The sequence below is a fragment of the Piliocolobus tephrosceles genome, chromosome 6, assembly GCF_002776525.5.
Source record: "Piliocolobus tephrosceles isolate RC106 chromosome 6, ASM277652v3, whole genome shotgun sequence".
Lineage (NCBI taxonomy): Eukaryota > Metazoa > Chordata > Mammalia > Primates > Cercopithecidae > Piliocolobus > Piliocolobus tephrosceles.
The window spans coordinates 11963948-11978261 of record NC_045439.1 but is presented as its reverse complement, the minus strand read 5'-3'; the positions used below and the strand labels follow the sequence as shown (position 1 = coordinate 11978261).

Below are 14314 nucleotides of genomic sequence, written 5' to 3'. Positions count from 1 at the left end.
AACTCGACCTCCCTCCAGGTTGACCCATGATTACGCCAGCCCATCTGCACACCTGGTTTTCTACATGGGATGTAGTTTGGAGCCCTGACACAGGTCCAACCTCCTCTTGAGGGGATCTAGCCCCTGATGTCTCGGCGATGACATTTTAGGACAATCTCTCTTTTCTGTACAGCACATATTGGCCATTATGAAGGGAGAAACTTGCTTACTCCTGCTGATGATCTCTGTGTTTTTCACTATGACCCTCACCCAAAGGACGCTCAGCAAGTATCTACAATGGCAGCAGCAGCGGTGGACGTCTCCTGGGAGGCCGTAACACGGGGGTTGTTCTCATTTTCAACTTTCTGAGCACAGTTAACACCAGATTTGAGACAATTGTGAGTGAGTGGCTAGAAGCTGGCCCTCTCTTGTAAGCATTGTTCTTTAGTGTTCACAGAACCCAAGGTCAACTTTATTAGAATCTTGGCACACTGATGAACTGGTCCACATAGCAGCCCCAGGATGCAGGCTGGTGCTGGCCTATCTGTTTGGTCCAGGGCGAGATAAGATAACCCCTGGCCTCCCACCATAGTTACCCTGCAACTGGGTTGACAACTTTTCCCAGGAAGAGTAAGCTCTGGGTGGTCACCTCCCAAAGGAGCAAGAGGAAAGGCCTGTTGAAGTGGGCATGTGGGTCTGACATGGTGTTCACAGATGGGGGCTGGGAGAGGAGGCCTGAAGCAGCCCCGGCCTTGGTCCCCTTCTCACTCATGTCCACCATCGCCTTGTGTGACACCTAGAGGACAAGAGGGGATGAAGACAGCATCAGTTCGGGCGCCTTCAAGGAGAAGACACTGCGCATCCCAAGGGTTTACACCGACATCACCCATCACTCTTTAATGGGGAGACAAAAGGGCCTGAACTAGAGTGCTGCTAAGCAGGTACCAGGTTGCAAAACCCAAAAACAACTTTTAGGAGCATCTCTCCAGCCTCTGGGTGTACCTGTGGCACAGGCCTTGTTGTCATTTTCTGCTACAAGCTCCACATAATCTCTCTAAGTCTCGGTTTCTCATCTATAAAATGGCTCACTCAGCTTAAATCAATGATGTTCAGAAAGTGCTCAGCATGTCTGATGTGCCAAGCCTTCTGCCAACCTCTGTGCCAGAAACTTCCCTTTTTTTAGCCTCATTTTCACACTACTTCCTAGGAAGAAAGGATTTTGAGGCTTTGAAAAAAGTGGATAAAACATTGGCCTTGATGATCCCTTTCAATTAACTAAAAAGCTATATTAAAAGATAGATCTAGCATTTAAGATCAGTGTGAAAAAAATTCTTTTTTTTTCTTTAAAAAGCTAGGCCGGGTGCGGTGGCTCACGCCTGTAATCCCAGCACTTTGGGAGGCCGAAGTGGGTGGATCACCTGAGGTCAGGAGTTCGAGACAAGCCTGGCCAATATGGTGAAACCCCATCTCTACTAAAAATGCAAAAAAACTAGCCAGGCATGGTTGCGGGCTGTAATCCCAGCTACTTGGGAGGCTGAGGCAAGAGAATCGCTTGAACCCGGGAGATGGAGGTTGCAGTGAGCTGAGATTGCACCATTGCACTCCAGCCTGGGCGACAAGAGTGAAACTCTTTCTCAGAAAAAGAAAAAAAAAAAAAAGCTAAACTACTTCTTTTCCGTTTTTGTTAACTCTCCAACATACACACATACACATGCGCACACATGCAAATATGCACGCACACATATGGACGCATGCACATGCATGCACACACACGTGTACGTGCACACAAGGCTATGTCTCCATTGCCTTGGGTGCACATTCACCCCCTCAGCTGATCCTTCCCAAATAAAAGGCAGAATAATTTCCTTATGAAGTTTCTAATGAAGACTCAAATGGTAATGGACAAGTCTATCCTAAAACGAAGTGGACAGCTGAAGCTCAGGGAAACAGGGAAAGGCCTTTGTGTCTTCTCTTCCATGATGAATGCATTGTTATTTCCAAATATGAACTCTCTCTTCCCATTAGAGGGTTTTCGGTCCTTGAGAGTTCCACAAGACTGGCAGTGCCGCCTGCAGGGGGAGACAATCAGGACTGTGGGACTTGCTTCAGCTGATGGCATGTGAGTGGCCATGGCACAGGCTGTGTGGGGGACAAGTGTTTAGAGCCATGTACACATCTTCTTTTGCTTTCCTCCCCTGGTATGAAAATGGTTTGCCCCAAACAGGGGCTTCTTTAACCTACATCCTGGAAGGGAGATGCATGCAGCAGCCCTGTGGCTGATGGTAGTGACCTGCTTCTTACAGGTAATATGACCAGGAAATAAGCATTTGTTGCAGTAAGGCACTGAGATTCTGGGATGGTTTGTTACTGCAGCAAAGCTGACTGATGCACCTCTAGTTCATACCTCACTACCCTCTAGAGCTACAACAAAGGCAGGTAGAGTTTCACTGCTGCCCTGGAAGGAGGTATCAGGAATCAAAATAAAGCTATCCAACACCTGGGGAAATTCTGGCTGCATGGTTGACCCCAAATGACCATCAATTCTATTTAGAACCCTGTATTCCTGTCCTGAAGAATAGAAGGAACCTAAGGAAGGGGAGATAGAGAAGGAGGAGCCCATGAAAAGAAGCCTTAAAGACTGTGGTATTAAATAGTTTGCATAGGACAAAGAACAGAGAACTTGACTTTTAAATGTTCCACATGCCAAAGGAGAAACCTCCTCCCTGCCCCCACCTGCCCACACACATCCATATTCACCACTTTACCCTGGAGATGGTTTTGTTGAGCTGCCCAGTGACTCCTGAGAAGTCAGCTTCTAAGTTGAGTATGTCGGTGAGACCAATTTGGGGAAGTATGTCTTCCAGGTTATATGTCCCAGAAATTGAAAACCTTGGCAAGTGCAAATCCAACAGACTGGAGAGAGAAACACACAAAGAAATGGTGCTGTTTTGTTATATGTGCCACTCTTGCTCTGTATGTTGGCAGCCTGAGCTGTGGGGGAGAGAGGCATTTCCCAGCATGAGAGGCAGCCAGTCTTCCCATGACACTGTTCACTATGGCGGACCATTCTACTATCCATACCAACAGCTCCCTTCTCTTTGTACCTCCTGGAATATCTTGTGGCTGGATCTGAGAACACTCCAGGCACAGCTACACGTCTTTGTCATCTTCATCACATTTATAGAGGGCTTTCTAGGTGTCAGATATTGGCTATGTTTTTTCAAGTCTGAACTGATGGAATCCACATCATGACCACATGAGGTTAATACTGTCAACATCTTCCCACTTCCATATCTGATACATCAGCAAGTTCTGTTGGCTCAGCTTCTGAACTAGGTCCTAAATCCACCTCCTGGCATCCCCCAATACAAGCAGCCATTGTCTCTCACCCGTCTCCGCTTCAGGTTCCTCGTGTTTGTTAAATGACATAGTGATGCCCCCTCCTTGGGGCTGTTGCGAGGATCTGATGGGAGATCATGTGTGTTGGGCATACGGCACAAATGAACTCTTGCTCCTGTGTTTGGGGCATCTTTACCATCTGATTGCGACATTTCCCTGGGTTAAGTTCAGAAATTTCTTTGGATCCACAGCAAATCTGCCCCTTCTCTCTGGTACTATTGTTCTTTTTAATTATGATTTGACAGCTACCCAGGCACCTGAAAGCATGACTAGTTCATGATCAACTTGAATACTTCTGCCTCAGAAAATTGAATTCAGGTTAGAGAATCGTGGCTGGTTTGACTCCTGGGCAATATGAGGGTCTGGATGCCTAGTTGAAGTAGGAGGGCTACTTGACAAGTTTCCCATAGGCAGCACGTGGGTGGGAAGCAAGCTCCAGGCCAGTGGGCTGGGGGGTGGAGTAGAGTCTAGTGGGGCAAGGGTCTGACAGAAAGCCCAAAACACAGCGGGTGTTCAACAACTGTGAATGAATACATACACGAATGGTGTGCCAGGAAGTGCAGTTCCCCTTGGCAAGCTAACCTGCCTCACGTCTGAATGGAGTGAAACATGGCAGAGTCTGAAATTCTTATATCTAAAAGCCCATACAAATGACTACTACGATATTGTAACTCTCTGGCACAAGGAATATCTGAGATTTAGAGGAGTAATTTGGGTCAGTTTTGCTTTTAGGATGTCAAAGTGGGAAGAAGTCAAACCAAACCCTTCCTGAGGGAAAGTCTACTGGTCTAGAAGAGTCTATGGCAGTCCCTTCTGTGATGGGGGCAAGGAGAAGTCTCACCCCAAAGGAGCCAGGGACTATGGGACTGAAATTAGCAACTGACTAGAGCCCTGGAGCTTCATAGACAACAGGAACAATCCCTTAAATCCTGGCCTCTCCCCTTGGCCTGTGCCTCCTATTTGGTGCTTCAATCTCTGCCCAAACACAGAACACCTTCTCTATCCTTGGTATCTCAGTGTGAATGGGGTGCTGAGAGAAGCCATCTTTGGATATGTGGGGTGGCTGGTGCCTACTAGGTTGTGGTGGATTCAAGATCATCAAAAGGTGGCATCTATGTGCCCTCCCCTTGAATCTGGGTGGGCTTTGCACCACCCACCCATTGGCTCTGCCGCCAATACAATGCGGCAGAAGTGCCACTATGCTGATTTTCGGGCCTAGGCCTTACCAGAGTGGTAGCTTTCATTTCCTGCCTTTGAAATATTCTGTCTTGAAGACCCTAGCTCCCATATACCAGTATTAGCTATGCTGAGTTACTGAACCTCAGCTAGCCTCATGGAGACACTACCTGCAGAGAGAGATGCCTCCCAGCCTTAGTCTCCTCCAGTCAGCCCAGCACAGGCACCAGACACATAAGTGAAGAGAGTTCAGTGGCTTCAGCTCCAGCTACCATCTACCTCAACACATGAAAACTGCTCAGCTGAGTCCAGTTAATCCATAGAACCAAGGAAGTGATTGTCTTAAGTCATTCAGTTTTGGGGTGGCTTGTTATGCAGCAAGCAGTGAGTAGAACTCAGTACCAGATTTCATCTCAGAGTACCCCATAAAAGAAGATGCACCCACAAGAAAGTACTAGCTGGTGAAAGGGATCTAGGGAAACTAGAAAAAGCTGAAGCTGTGATGAAACTACAAACCAAAAAGCGAGTGAGATGGGAAATAGTTTAGAGATCACATAAAATAGGAACTTTAATGTTTACAATGTTCTTGATATTTAATTTTTTAAACATGTTTTAATTAAAATAGAAGCACCCTTTAACAATATAATGATAATAATAATTTTTTATTAGAGATAGGATCTAGCTTTGTTGCATAGACTGGAGTGCAGTGGCACAATCACAGCTCACTGTAACCTCGAATTCCTCGGCTCAGGTGATCCTTTTGCCTTGACCTCCCGGGTAGTTGGGATTATAGGCATGCACCAACACGCCCAGCTATATATATATATATATATATATATATATCTCAACATCTTCCCACTTCCATATCTGATACATCAGCAAGTTCTGTTGGCTAAGCTTCTGAACTAGGTCCTAACTCCACCTTCTGGCATCCCCTAATACAAGCAGCCATCGTCTCTCACCCATCTCTGCTTCAGGTTCCTCATGTTTGTTAAATGGCATAGTGATGCCATTTATACATAAATATATGAATATATATATATATATATATATATATATATATATTTCATTTTGTATCATGGCAGAGTCCTGCTATGTTGCCCAAGCTAGTCTCAAACTCCTGGCCTCAAGTAATCCTCCCACCTTGGCCTCCCAAAGCACTGGGATTATAGGTCTGAGCTGCTGCACCCAGCCATGATTATTTTTCACTGTCTTTGATCTGATTTTTTGGCTGCACTTAACCACCTTCTGGTAGTGAATTGTTAAGAGGGGGTGCGGTGGTGAGAGGAAAGCAAGAGGAAAGGAGATGGGGACCAGACAGACACCAGGAAAGTATAACAACAGTCAATTCCTGGTAAACACTTCTTATGCTCCACATACCAATCTGAGTTCTATGTTCTCTATGGGTAGAAACTCAATGAATCCACTGAGCAACCCAATGAGGCAGGTATCATGTCCTTAGTTTTACAGTAAAGGCCCAAAAAAGGTGATAAAATTGTCAAGATCACACAGTTAGTAAAGGACAAGATGGTGAGCCTAATCGAGACGTTGGGCTTTTGCAGCTGGAGTTGATCAAGACCTACTGGGGTTCTTGAGCAAGGTCAGCTAGCATCCTTCTGCTGTGACACTTACCTGGGCAGGAGCAATTGGCCCCATTTTCTCAGGGTCTCTGGCTGCAGAGCGGCCTCCACATGCTTCATTTTTCCAGGGTCAGGGAGGACCAGAAGCGCCAGGGCATTTCCTCTGTATTCTATCTGGAGGACGGTGCAAGCCAACTCCTGGTCATAGAGGAATCTGTGCATTTCCTTTTGGTGCATCATGGACACCCGGAGAGAGGTCCTGTCATCCACAAAGAAACTTTCCTGCTTCTGGGTCTGGTAGCGACTGAAAGAGTGCTTCCACTTGGCTTAGGACACAAAACCCGTAAGGCCATGAGAACGCTTTTCAAGAGAGCACCTCTGGGTATATACACACACAAAACCACACTTCCTCTTGGCTATGCAAGTATATGGCAAAAAAGTGGAATGGATACAGAGCCAGGAGACCAGAATTTAGGCCTGAGTCAGGCCTCTAGGACAAGTCACCAGTGCTTGAGCCCTAACAGCCTATGATTTTGTTCCATTTCAGAGGAACTTAGCTTCTAAGAAGCTGAAAGGTATTTTTCCATCTACTAAGCACCTTCCATGTGCTAGACATTATCTCTTTAAATTATCATAAAAATTAATAAGAAATAAGTATTATTATTCCCATATCAGGGATGATCAAACTGAGTCTTTGTGAATGTATTTAAACATACTGATTTGCAGAGCGGGGAGGACAGACTGTGCAGCTCAGGTTGCTTTTGCACACACTGAACTAATCCCTCTCAACCAAACTGCCTCTGGACAACAACCTTCTACAGAGATGCTCGAGAACTCCTTCCTTCACCCACCCACCCCAACTCCCTAATCTTCAAACTTTTTGAAAAAGGAAAAAGAATTCAATTAATAAAACGTCTTGCATTAGGCAAAAGCCCATTAAGATGTAGTTAGAAATGCAGAATTTTGGGGTCTTGGCTACATTCACATGTGTAGTATCTTCTCTCTTACTTCTTATAAATCTGTCCCCACAAACACCCCTTGCAAGCACTGGTCTTGATAACAGGAGAACTGGATCATCCTGTCCTACATACCCACACCCAATCAATGACCAAGTATTGCTGATTCAGCCTCCAAAACCACAGCATTATTCAAACCCACCATTCTACTTACTTTGGACCACTTTGAAAACCTCCCAACTTGTCTCTCCTTTCTCACCCTTTCTCCCTTCCAAACCACCTTCCAAATTGTAGCCAGTCTGATCTTCCTAAAAATATGTAATCCTATCACTTCACACTTAAAACTCTTTGGCAATTCTAAGGTTCCCTGAATAAAGTTGGGAACCCTCAACGTGGCTCTGTTTCCCTCTACATTGCAACTCTTGGCTTCTTGCTATTATTCTGCTGTTGTGTTTGATGTTCTATCCCAATTAAATTTTGTTTCAGTTCTTTGAAAATGCAATGATATCTCTTTTCCCTGGACCTTTAGATATGCTGGATTTTTGCAATCTGAACCCTCTTTGCCCCACCTCTCCCAGGCTTTTTCACCTGAGTGGATAAAACTCACTGTCATGTCTTAGCTTGGGTGGGTGTTTTTCCAGGAAGCTTCTCAAGTCTGGATGGGTGTCTCTTTTGGGAACTCTGTGGGACCCAATGCCTACGCAAGGAGAACATCACCATCCCACTGAGTTATTTTGCGTCTGTACTTTTTTCCAACCCACATGGACTGTGGCCAGGCAAGGGTGGGAAAGCTCTATCTTATTCATAGATTTCCCCAAGTGGTTAGCAAAGAACCTGTTAGCTGGCTCTCTGCTGTAAGAGCATTTACTTGCAGAGGCAGTGGCAATAACTCTGTCTGAGCAAGCCTCACCTTTGAAGAAGATGTAATTGGCAAGAACCATGAGCGTGTCCCGGCTGAACTCTGGGAGGCAGTCCACGACTTGCCCGTATGTTTGCCTTCTCACGTAGTCATTAATCTGCCTCCCAGTTGTAACAGAATCTGTGAAGTTGGCAGAAAAGGCAAAAGCTCCATAAAGCTCCTTGATGCTGTCCAAATAGTGCTGTCGAGGCTTTAGTCGCTTGTCTAGGAACAGGGAGTTTCCTACTTTTAGTTCGAGTTTGGGGCTGGGCAGGGCAAGGGTGTGGAGGAGGCTCCGGAAGCCCTGGTGGATGTTGGCTTCTGGGGTTTCTGTGAGGTTGAATCCTAGGCCCTCCAGGATCAGAGCTGAGGTGTCAGCTTGGGCCCCAAGAGAGAGCAGGGCCAGGGTGGTGGAGATGCTCACCGGCGAGAAGAAGATGTTTCCAGGGGCCTCTGCCGCCAGCTCTTTGTACAAACGCAAAGCAAATTTGGTAATGGTGGGTGTGATTCTGCGGTAGGCGGGGGCTGGCTCTGAGAGCTGATGCCCAGGAGGTTGAGGCCCCTGCAGACTTTTATCTCCATGGGCAGGAAGGGATTGACAGTGGACAGAGGCCAGGATCCCTGTTCCCAGTAGCCAAAGCCAAGCTGGCCCCATTCTCTGAAAACAAGAGGGTGAACATGTCACTTTTCTCCATAAATAATGTCACAATTCTCTATTGCTCATATGACAAATCCCACCTTCACAATGTGCCCACAGGGCTGCCATGAGGGGCACTAAAGAAGACAAGGCGGTGGACAATTAGGATTCTGGACACTTTCTTCTAAGGCTTCAGTGAAGGTAGCAACCCTTTATCTGCTTTACATATGGGTTTCTAAGATTTTGTTGAGTAAAAGTCTCTGGGCTATAAAACAACAATAACAACAACAACGGCAACTCCTGGCCAGGCGTGGTGGCTCACACCTGCAATCTCAGCAGTTTGGGAGGCTGAGGTGGAAGGATTGCTTGAGCCCAGGAGTTTGAGACCAGGCAGGGCAACATATGGAGACTCCCCTCTACAAAAAGTTTTTAAAAATTAGCTGGGTGTGGTGGAATGTGCCTGCAGTCCCAGTTACTCTGGAAGCTGAGGTGGGAGAATCACTTGGGCCCAGAGGGTGGAGGCTGCAGTGAGCTATGATTGCACCACTGCACTCCAGCCTGGATAACAGAGTGAGAATCTGTTTTAAAAACAACCACCACCACCACAGCAAAACAACTTCCATAGTCTAGCCTCCCTCCCTCTTTTCGTTCCTTCCTTCTTTCCTTCCTTCCTTCCTTCCTTCCTTCCTTCCTTCCTTCCTTCCTTCCTTCCTTCCTTCCTTCCTTCCTTCCTTCCTTCCTTCTTTTTTCTTTCTTCTTTCCAGTCATTCTTTCAATCATCCATTAACTTTCAAGCATCTACCTGGTCCAAGAAGTGCACTAAGTCCTCATTATTTAGTGGGGGAAAGAAGTAAACAAAGTTTCAGATTTCCTAGAGTTTAGGGTTTAATTGACACTAGCTTAGGTGACACTCAATAGCTAAATAAGCAAATATATATGTGATGACAAATTGAGAAGAACATGCTTGGAGCAAATGTCCTGGCCACGCTGTCAGTGATGTTAGGCCTCCCTCACATCCAGCATGGCTATTGACTATGATCCTGCCCATTGGAAAGGGAAGGATGATGTGCAAAGCTTCGGTCAGGCCTCAAGAGAAAGAAGAGTGCCCTCCCCGTTTCCAGTCATTCATTAGCTGGAGCGGGGATGTGAGGATCGACCATCTGGACGTGTGGATGAGGACAGCCCAGGAGTGGGTAGCAAAGTAGCAGGATTGACGGAGCCTAGAGGAGTGACGAGGGACAGGAGCTCTGTCTCCATGTCTCTGTCCAGCCTCTAATATCTGGGATGCCTCTTGTCACATGCAGAGGCTGAAACCTCTGTTTTTTTTATTGCTGCAGGGCTGTGGGGATGATATCTGTTACGGGCTGAATTGTATCTGCCCCAAATTCATATGCTGAAGTCTAGACACCTAGTATCTCCAGATATGATCTTGTTTGGAAATAGGGTCATTGGAGATGTAATCGGTTAAGATGAGGTCATTAGAGCAGGCTCCTAATCCAATAGGACTGATGTCCTTACAAGAAGGAGAAATTTGGACACAGACAGCACACAGGGAGAATGCCATGTGAAGATGAAGGCAGAGATCAGGGTGATGCTTCTACAAGCCAAGGAACGTGAAAGATGGCCAGCAAACTAGGAGAGAGGCAAAGCTAGGAAATGGGCCTGGAGCAGATTCTCCCTCACAGCCTCAGAAGGTACCAACCCTGCCAACCCCTTGATCTTAGACCTCCAGAACTGTGAGCCAAAAATATCTGTTGTTTAAGCTGCCCGGCATGTAGTATTTATTAAGATAGCCACTGCAAACCAATGTGATATCTCTTGTACTTTAAGTTATAGAATGTGCCAGAAGAGCCTTTAGTCTAATTCCAGGGGATCAAAGTGGTACAGGAGTAGGAAGACCCCTTGTTTTAGGGCCGGCAATGCAGCCTGAGCTGGAGGGGAAACTGCAGTACAAACAGTGTTGTCTCTACTCACCCTGCCCAACGTTCCATGCTCTCCCTTCCCTTTCAGTCCCATCCCCCCCCCCCCCCCCCCCCATCCCCCCCCCCTCTTGCAGAAGACTCATGACCACATTGCTACTGGGACGCTCCCAAACCTTGATGTCCTCAGTAAGGAAGGCAGCCTTCTCTTCTCCCTTCAAATTCAACTCTTCCACTGCTCCATTCATTGCACAGCAGCTGTGCGCTGCTGACCACCTCTATTACTCCTCATTAGGTTTGTCCTGATAACATTTGTGTCTTAACTGGCACTTTCATATTTTTTTTTCCCAAACCAATGACTTCTGGATCAATTGCAAATGCTGTGATAGTGAAAGAGAGGTTACATTTTTGCAAATGGTTTGTAGCCCCTGGTGCCCTGAATAGTCTGCCAAACCACAAAGGCCAGCTGTCAGGAGGGACAAATGTTGTCTCATTATCCGCTATGTTGAAATGCATTTGCTGGTCAAAGTCCTGTGGGCACGTCCCCAAGGCTACGTCCTCCCTTTCTGCAGCACAGTGTGTGTTCACTTAATGACAGCTCCCATACACTTCAGATTTTCTTTTGATTGAAAATTTGGAAGATGCAAATCAATTTAAAAATTGTTGTACCCCTGGGTAAAATAAAGCGACTGTGATGAAACTATTTCTGGTTTATTATTTTTATCCCATTGAACTCAGCACCGTTTTCTATCCCACTGTACCCCAAGGACCCCCTGACTTGCGAAGGACCTATTTCCCAAAGGGGATTGAATTGTAAATGAAGGGGCCTTGGAATCAAGGCTGTGCAGTAACTCACTGCCTGATAGTGTGCAAAAGCAGCTCTCTGAAACTCAGTGTCTCCCTTTGCAAAATACAAATGGTATTGCCACCTCCTGGGTGTGAGGCCATTTTGGGATTATATGACAGTCAATGTATAAAGCTCTAGGCATGGCGAAAGTACTCAATAGCAGTTTTTTTCCCTTTCTATCAAGCCTGGGGGTAATGAGGCCCAGTTCATGTCTTAATTCCTCTTCCAGAAAGATACCAGACAAAAATTAAGAACTATATTCAAAAAGTATAGTATTCTCACTGATTAAGGGTTTATGAAGTGATAGAATATTACATGCATTATAACACTGGCTCCTGACAAAGGCATGGGGAGGGGTGTGTGTAAAGAAGGTAGGGGTGACATTTTGGATCAGCTTAATGCCTGGTGGAGGAGTGCTGCTGGAGTTTAGTTGGGGAACGGCCGGGCTCCTGAAAGCTCTTGAAACACTCAGAAGAGTCACATTCAATGAAGAGTGGTCCTGCCCAAGTACTGGTAGTGCCCTTGTTGAGAAACACTTGTTTCATCTTATTTAATTTAATCCTTATGAGAACCTCAAAGCACAGGGATTATCAGCTCTGCTGTACACAGGGGGCAACAGATGCAGTGTTAGGACAAGCCACCTGGTGAGAGCAGGAGCAAGGCGCAGACTCCAGACCAGAGCTCCTAAGCACCCTTTTCAGAGGACGGCTTCTAGTGAATTTGCTACAGCATCATTGTCATTGTGCTTTGGGTTGTATTGTTTCATTTTCTTGCCTAACTGCCAGGAATATTTGGGGTTCTTCTCTCAAAATTCTTGAGGGCCAAGTTTTCCATAAAAGGCGATTGAAAACCTGAAGTCCCTCCTTTAAGACTCAGAGGGAGTACATGGTTGCATTTCTTCTTCAGGGACTTACTTCTCCTATCCTTACCACCAAAGCCAGGAACACACACACACACACACACACACACACACACACACACACAGAGAGAGAGAAAGGGAGTGAGGCAGTTGCTGCCCCTGCCCTCATTTTGGGCACAGGCAAAGTACTCACAGAGCGAAGGCACTGAGTGGGGTCCCGGGTCTTCAGCACTGCATCACCTCTACCCACAGGAAAATGGTGTTTGAAGATCGCAGCGACCTGGTCAATATTTGTCAGGTCAGTTCTGGGAAGTGGTATGAAGATAATGCACAGCAAACAGGAAGGGCTCTTTTTTTCCAAAGTACCTGGCCTGACTGCCTGTCTCACAAACAAATGGTGGATTGTGACTTAAGCCCAGGCTCAAGTTGAGAATATTCTGATGCCGGCAGCAGGTGGTGGTGTGGTTGCGGCTGGTGCCTGTGTTCGTGGTTGTGTGATCCAGGCTCTATTCTTTTTTTCCTAACTTTTTTATTTCCATAGGTTTTGGGGGAACAGGTGGTATTTGGTTACATGAGTAAGTTCTTTAGTGGTGATTTGTGAGATTTTGACGCATCCATCACCCAAGCAATACACACTGAACCCATTATGTAGTCTTTTATCCTTACCCCCTTCCCACCCTTTCTCCTGAGTCCCTGAAGTCCATTGTATCATTCTTATGTCTTCTGATCCTTGTAGCTTAGCTCCACTTATGAGTGAGAACATACGATGTTTGGTTTTCCATTCCTGAGTTACTCCACTTAGAATAATAGTCTCAAGTTCCACCCAGGCTGCTGTGAATGCAATTAATTCATTCCTTTTTATGGCTGAGTAGTATTCCATCGTATATATATACATCACAGTTTTTTTATCCACTTGTTGATTGATGGATATTTGGGTTGGTTCCACAATCTTGCAATTGCAAATTGTGCTGCTATAAACATGTGTGCAAGTATCTTTTTCGTAAAATGACTTCTTTTCCTCTGGGTAGATACCCAGTACTGGGATCGCTGGATGAAATGGTAGTTCTACTTTTAGTTATTTAAGGAATCTCCACACTGTTTTCCATAGGGGTTGTTCCAGTTTACATTCCCACCAGCAGTGCAGAAATGTTCCCTTTTCACCACATCCACGCCAACGTCTATTATTTTTTGATTATGGCCATTCTTGCAGGAGTAAGGTGATATCACATGGTGATTCTGATTTGCATTTCCCTGATCATTAGCGATGTTGAACGCTTTTTCATATGTTTGTTGGCCATTTGTATATCTTCTTTTGAGAATTGTCTATTCATATCCTTAGCCCACTTTTTGATGGGATTGTTTGTTTTTTCTTGCTAATTTGTTGGAATTCTTTGTAGATTCTGGATATTAGTCTTTTGTTAGATGTATAGATTGTGAAGATTTTCTCCCACTATGTGAGTTATCTGATTACTCTGCTGACTGTTCCCTTTGCTGTAACAAAGCTCTTTAGTTTAATTAAGTCCCACCTGTTTATCTTTGTTTTTATTCCATTTGCTTTTGGGTTCTTGGTCATGAAATCCTTGTCTAAGCCAATGTCTAGATGGGGTTTTCCAATGTTATCTTCTAGAATTTTTATAGTTTCAGGTCTTAGGTTTAAGTCCTCGATCCATCTTGAGTTGGTTTTGTATAAGGTGAGAGATGAGAATCCAGTTTCATTCTCCTACATGTGGCTTGCCAATTATCTCAGCACCATTTGTTGAATGGGGTGTCTTTTCCTTACTTTATGTTTTTGTTTGCTTTGTCTACAATCACTTGGCTGTAAATATTTGGGTTTATTTCTGGGTTCTCTATTCTGTTCCATTGGTCTATGTGTCTATTTTTATACCAGTACCATGCTGTTTTGGTGACTATGGCCTTATAGTATAGTGTGAAGTTAGGTAATGTGAAGCCTCATTTTAGTCTGGCTTTGGCTATGCAGGTTCTTTTTTGGATCCATATGAATTTTAGTATTTTTTTTCCAGTTCTGTGAAGAATGATGGTGGGATTTTGATGGGAATTGGTTTT

General features: G+C 45.3%; 1 protein-coding gene across 1 annotated transcript; it reads right to left on the bottom strand.

The window, feature by feature from the left end:
- Window positions 1–429: 429 nt before the first annotated feature.
- Window positions 430–12509, bottom strand: SERPINA11 (serpin family A member 11). The gene is made up of 5 exons (XM_023205339.2): window positions 12444–12509; window positions 8001–8646; window positions 6187–6460; window positions 2745–2892; window positions 430–775 (listed from the first exon to the last, which is right to left on the bottom strand). The coding sequence occupies exons 2-5, from the start codon at window positions 8641–8643 to the stop codon at window positions 572–574; spliced, it is 1269 nt and encodes a 422-aa protein (XP_023061107.1). The 5' UTR covers window positions 8644–8646; window positions 12444–12509; the 3' UTR covers window positions 430–571.
- Between the last annotated feature and the right edge of the window lie 1805 nt (window positions 12510–14314).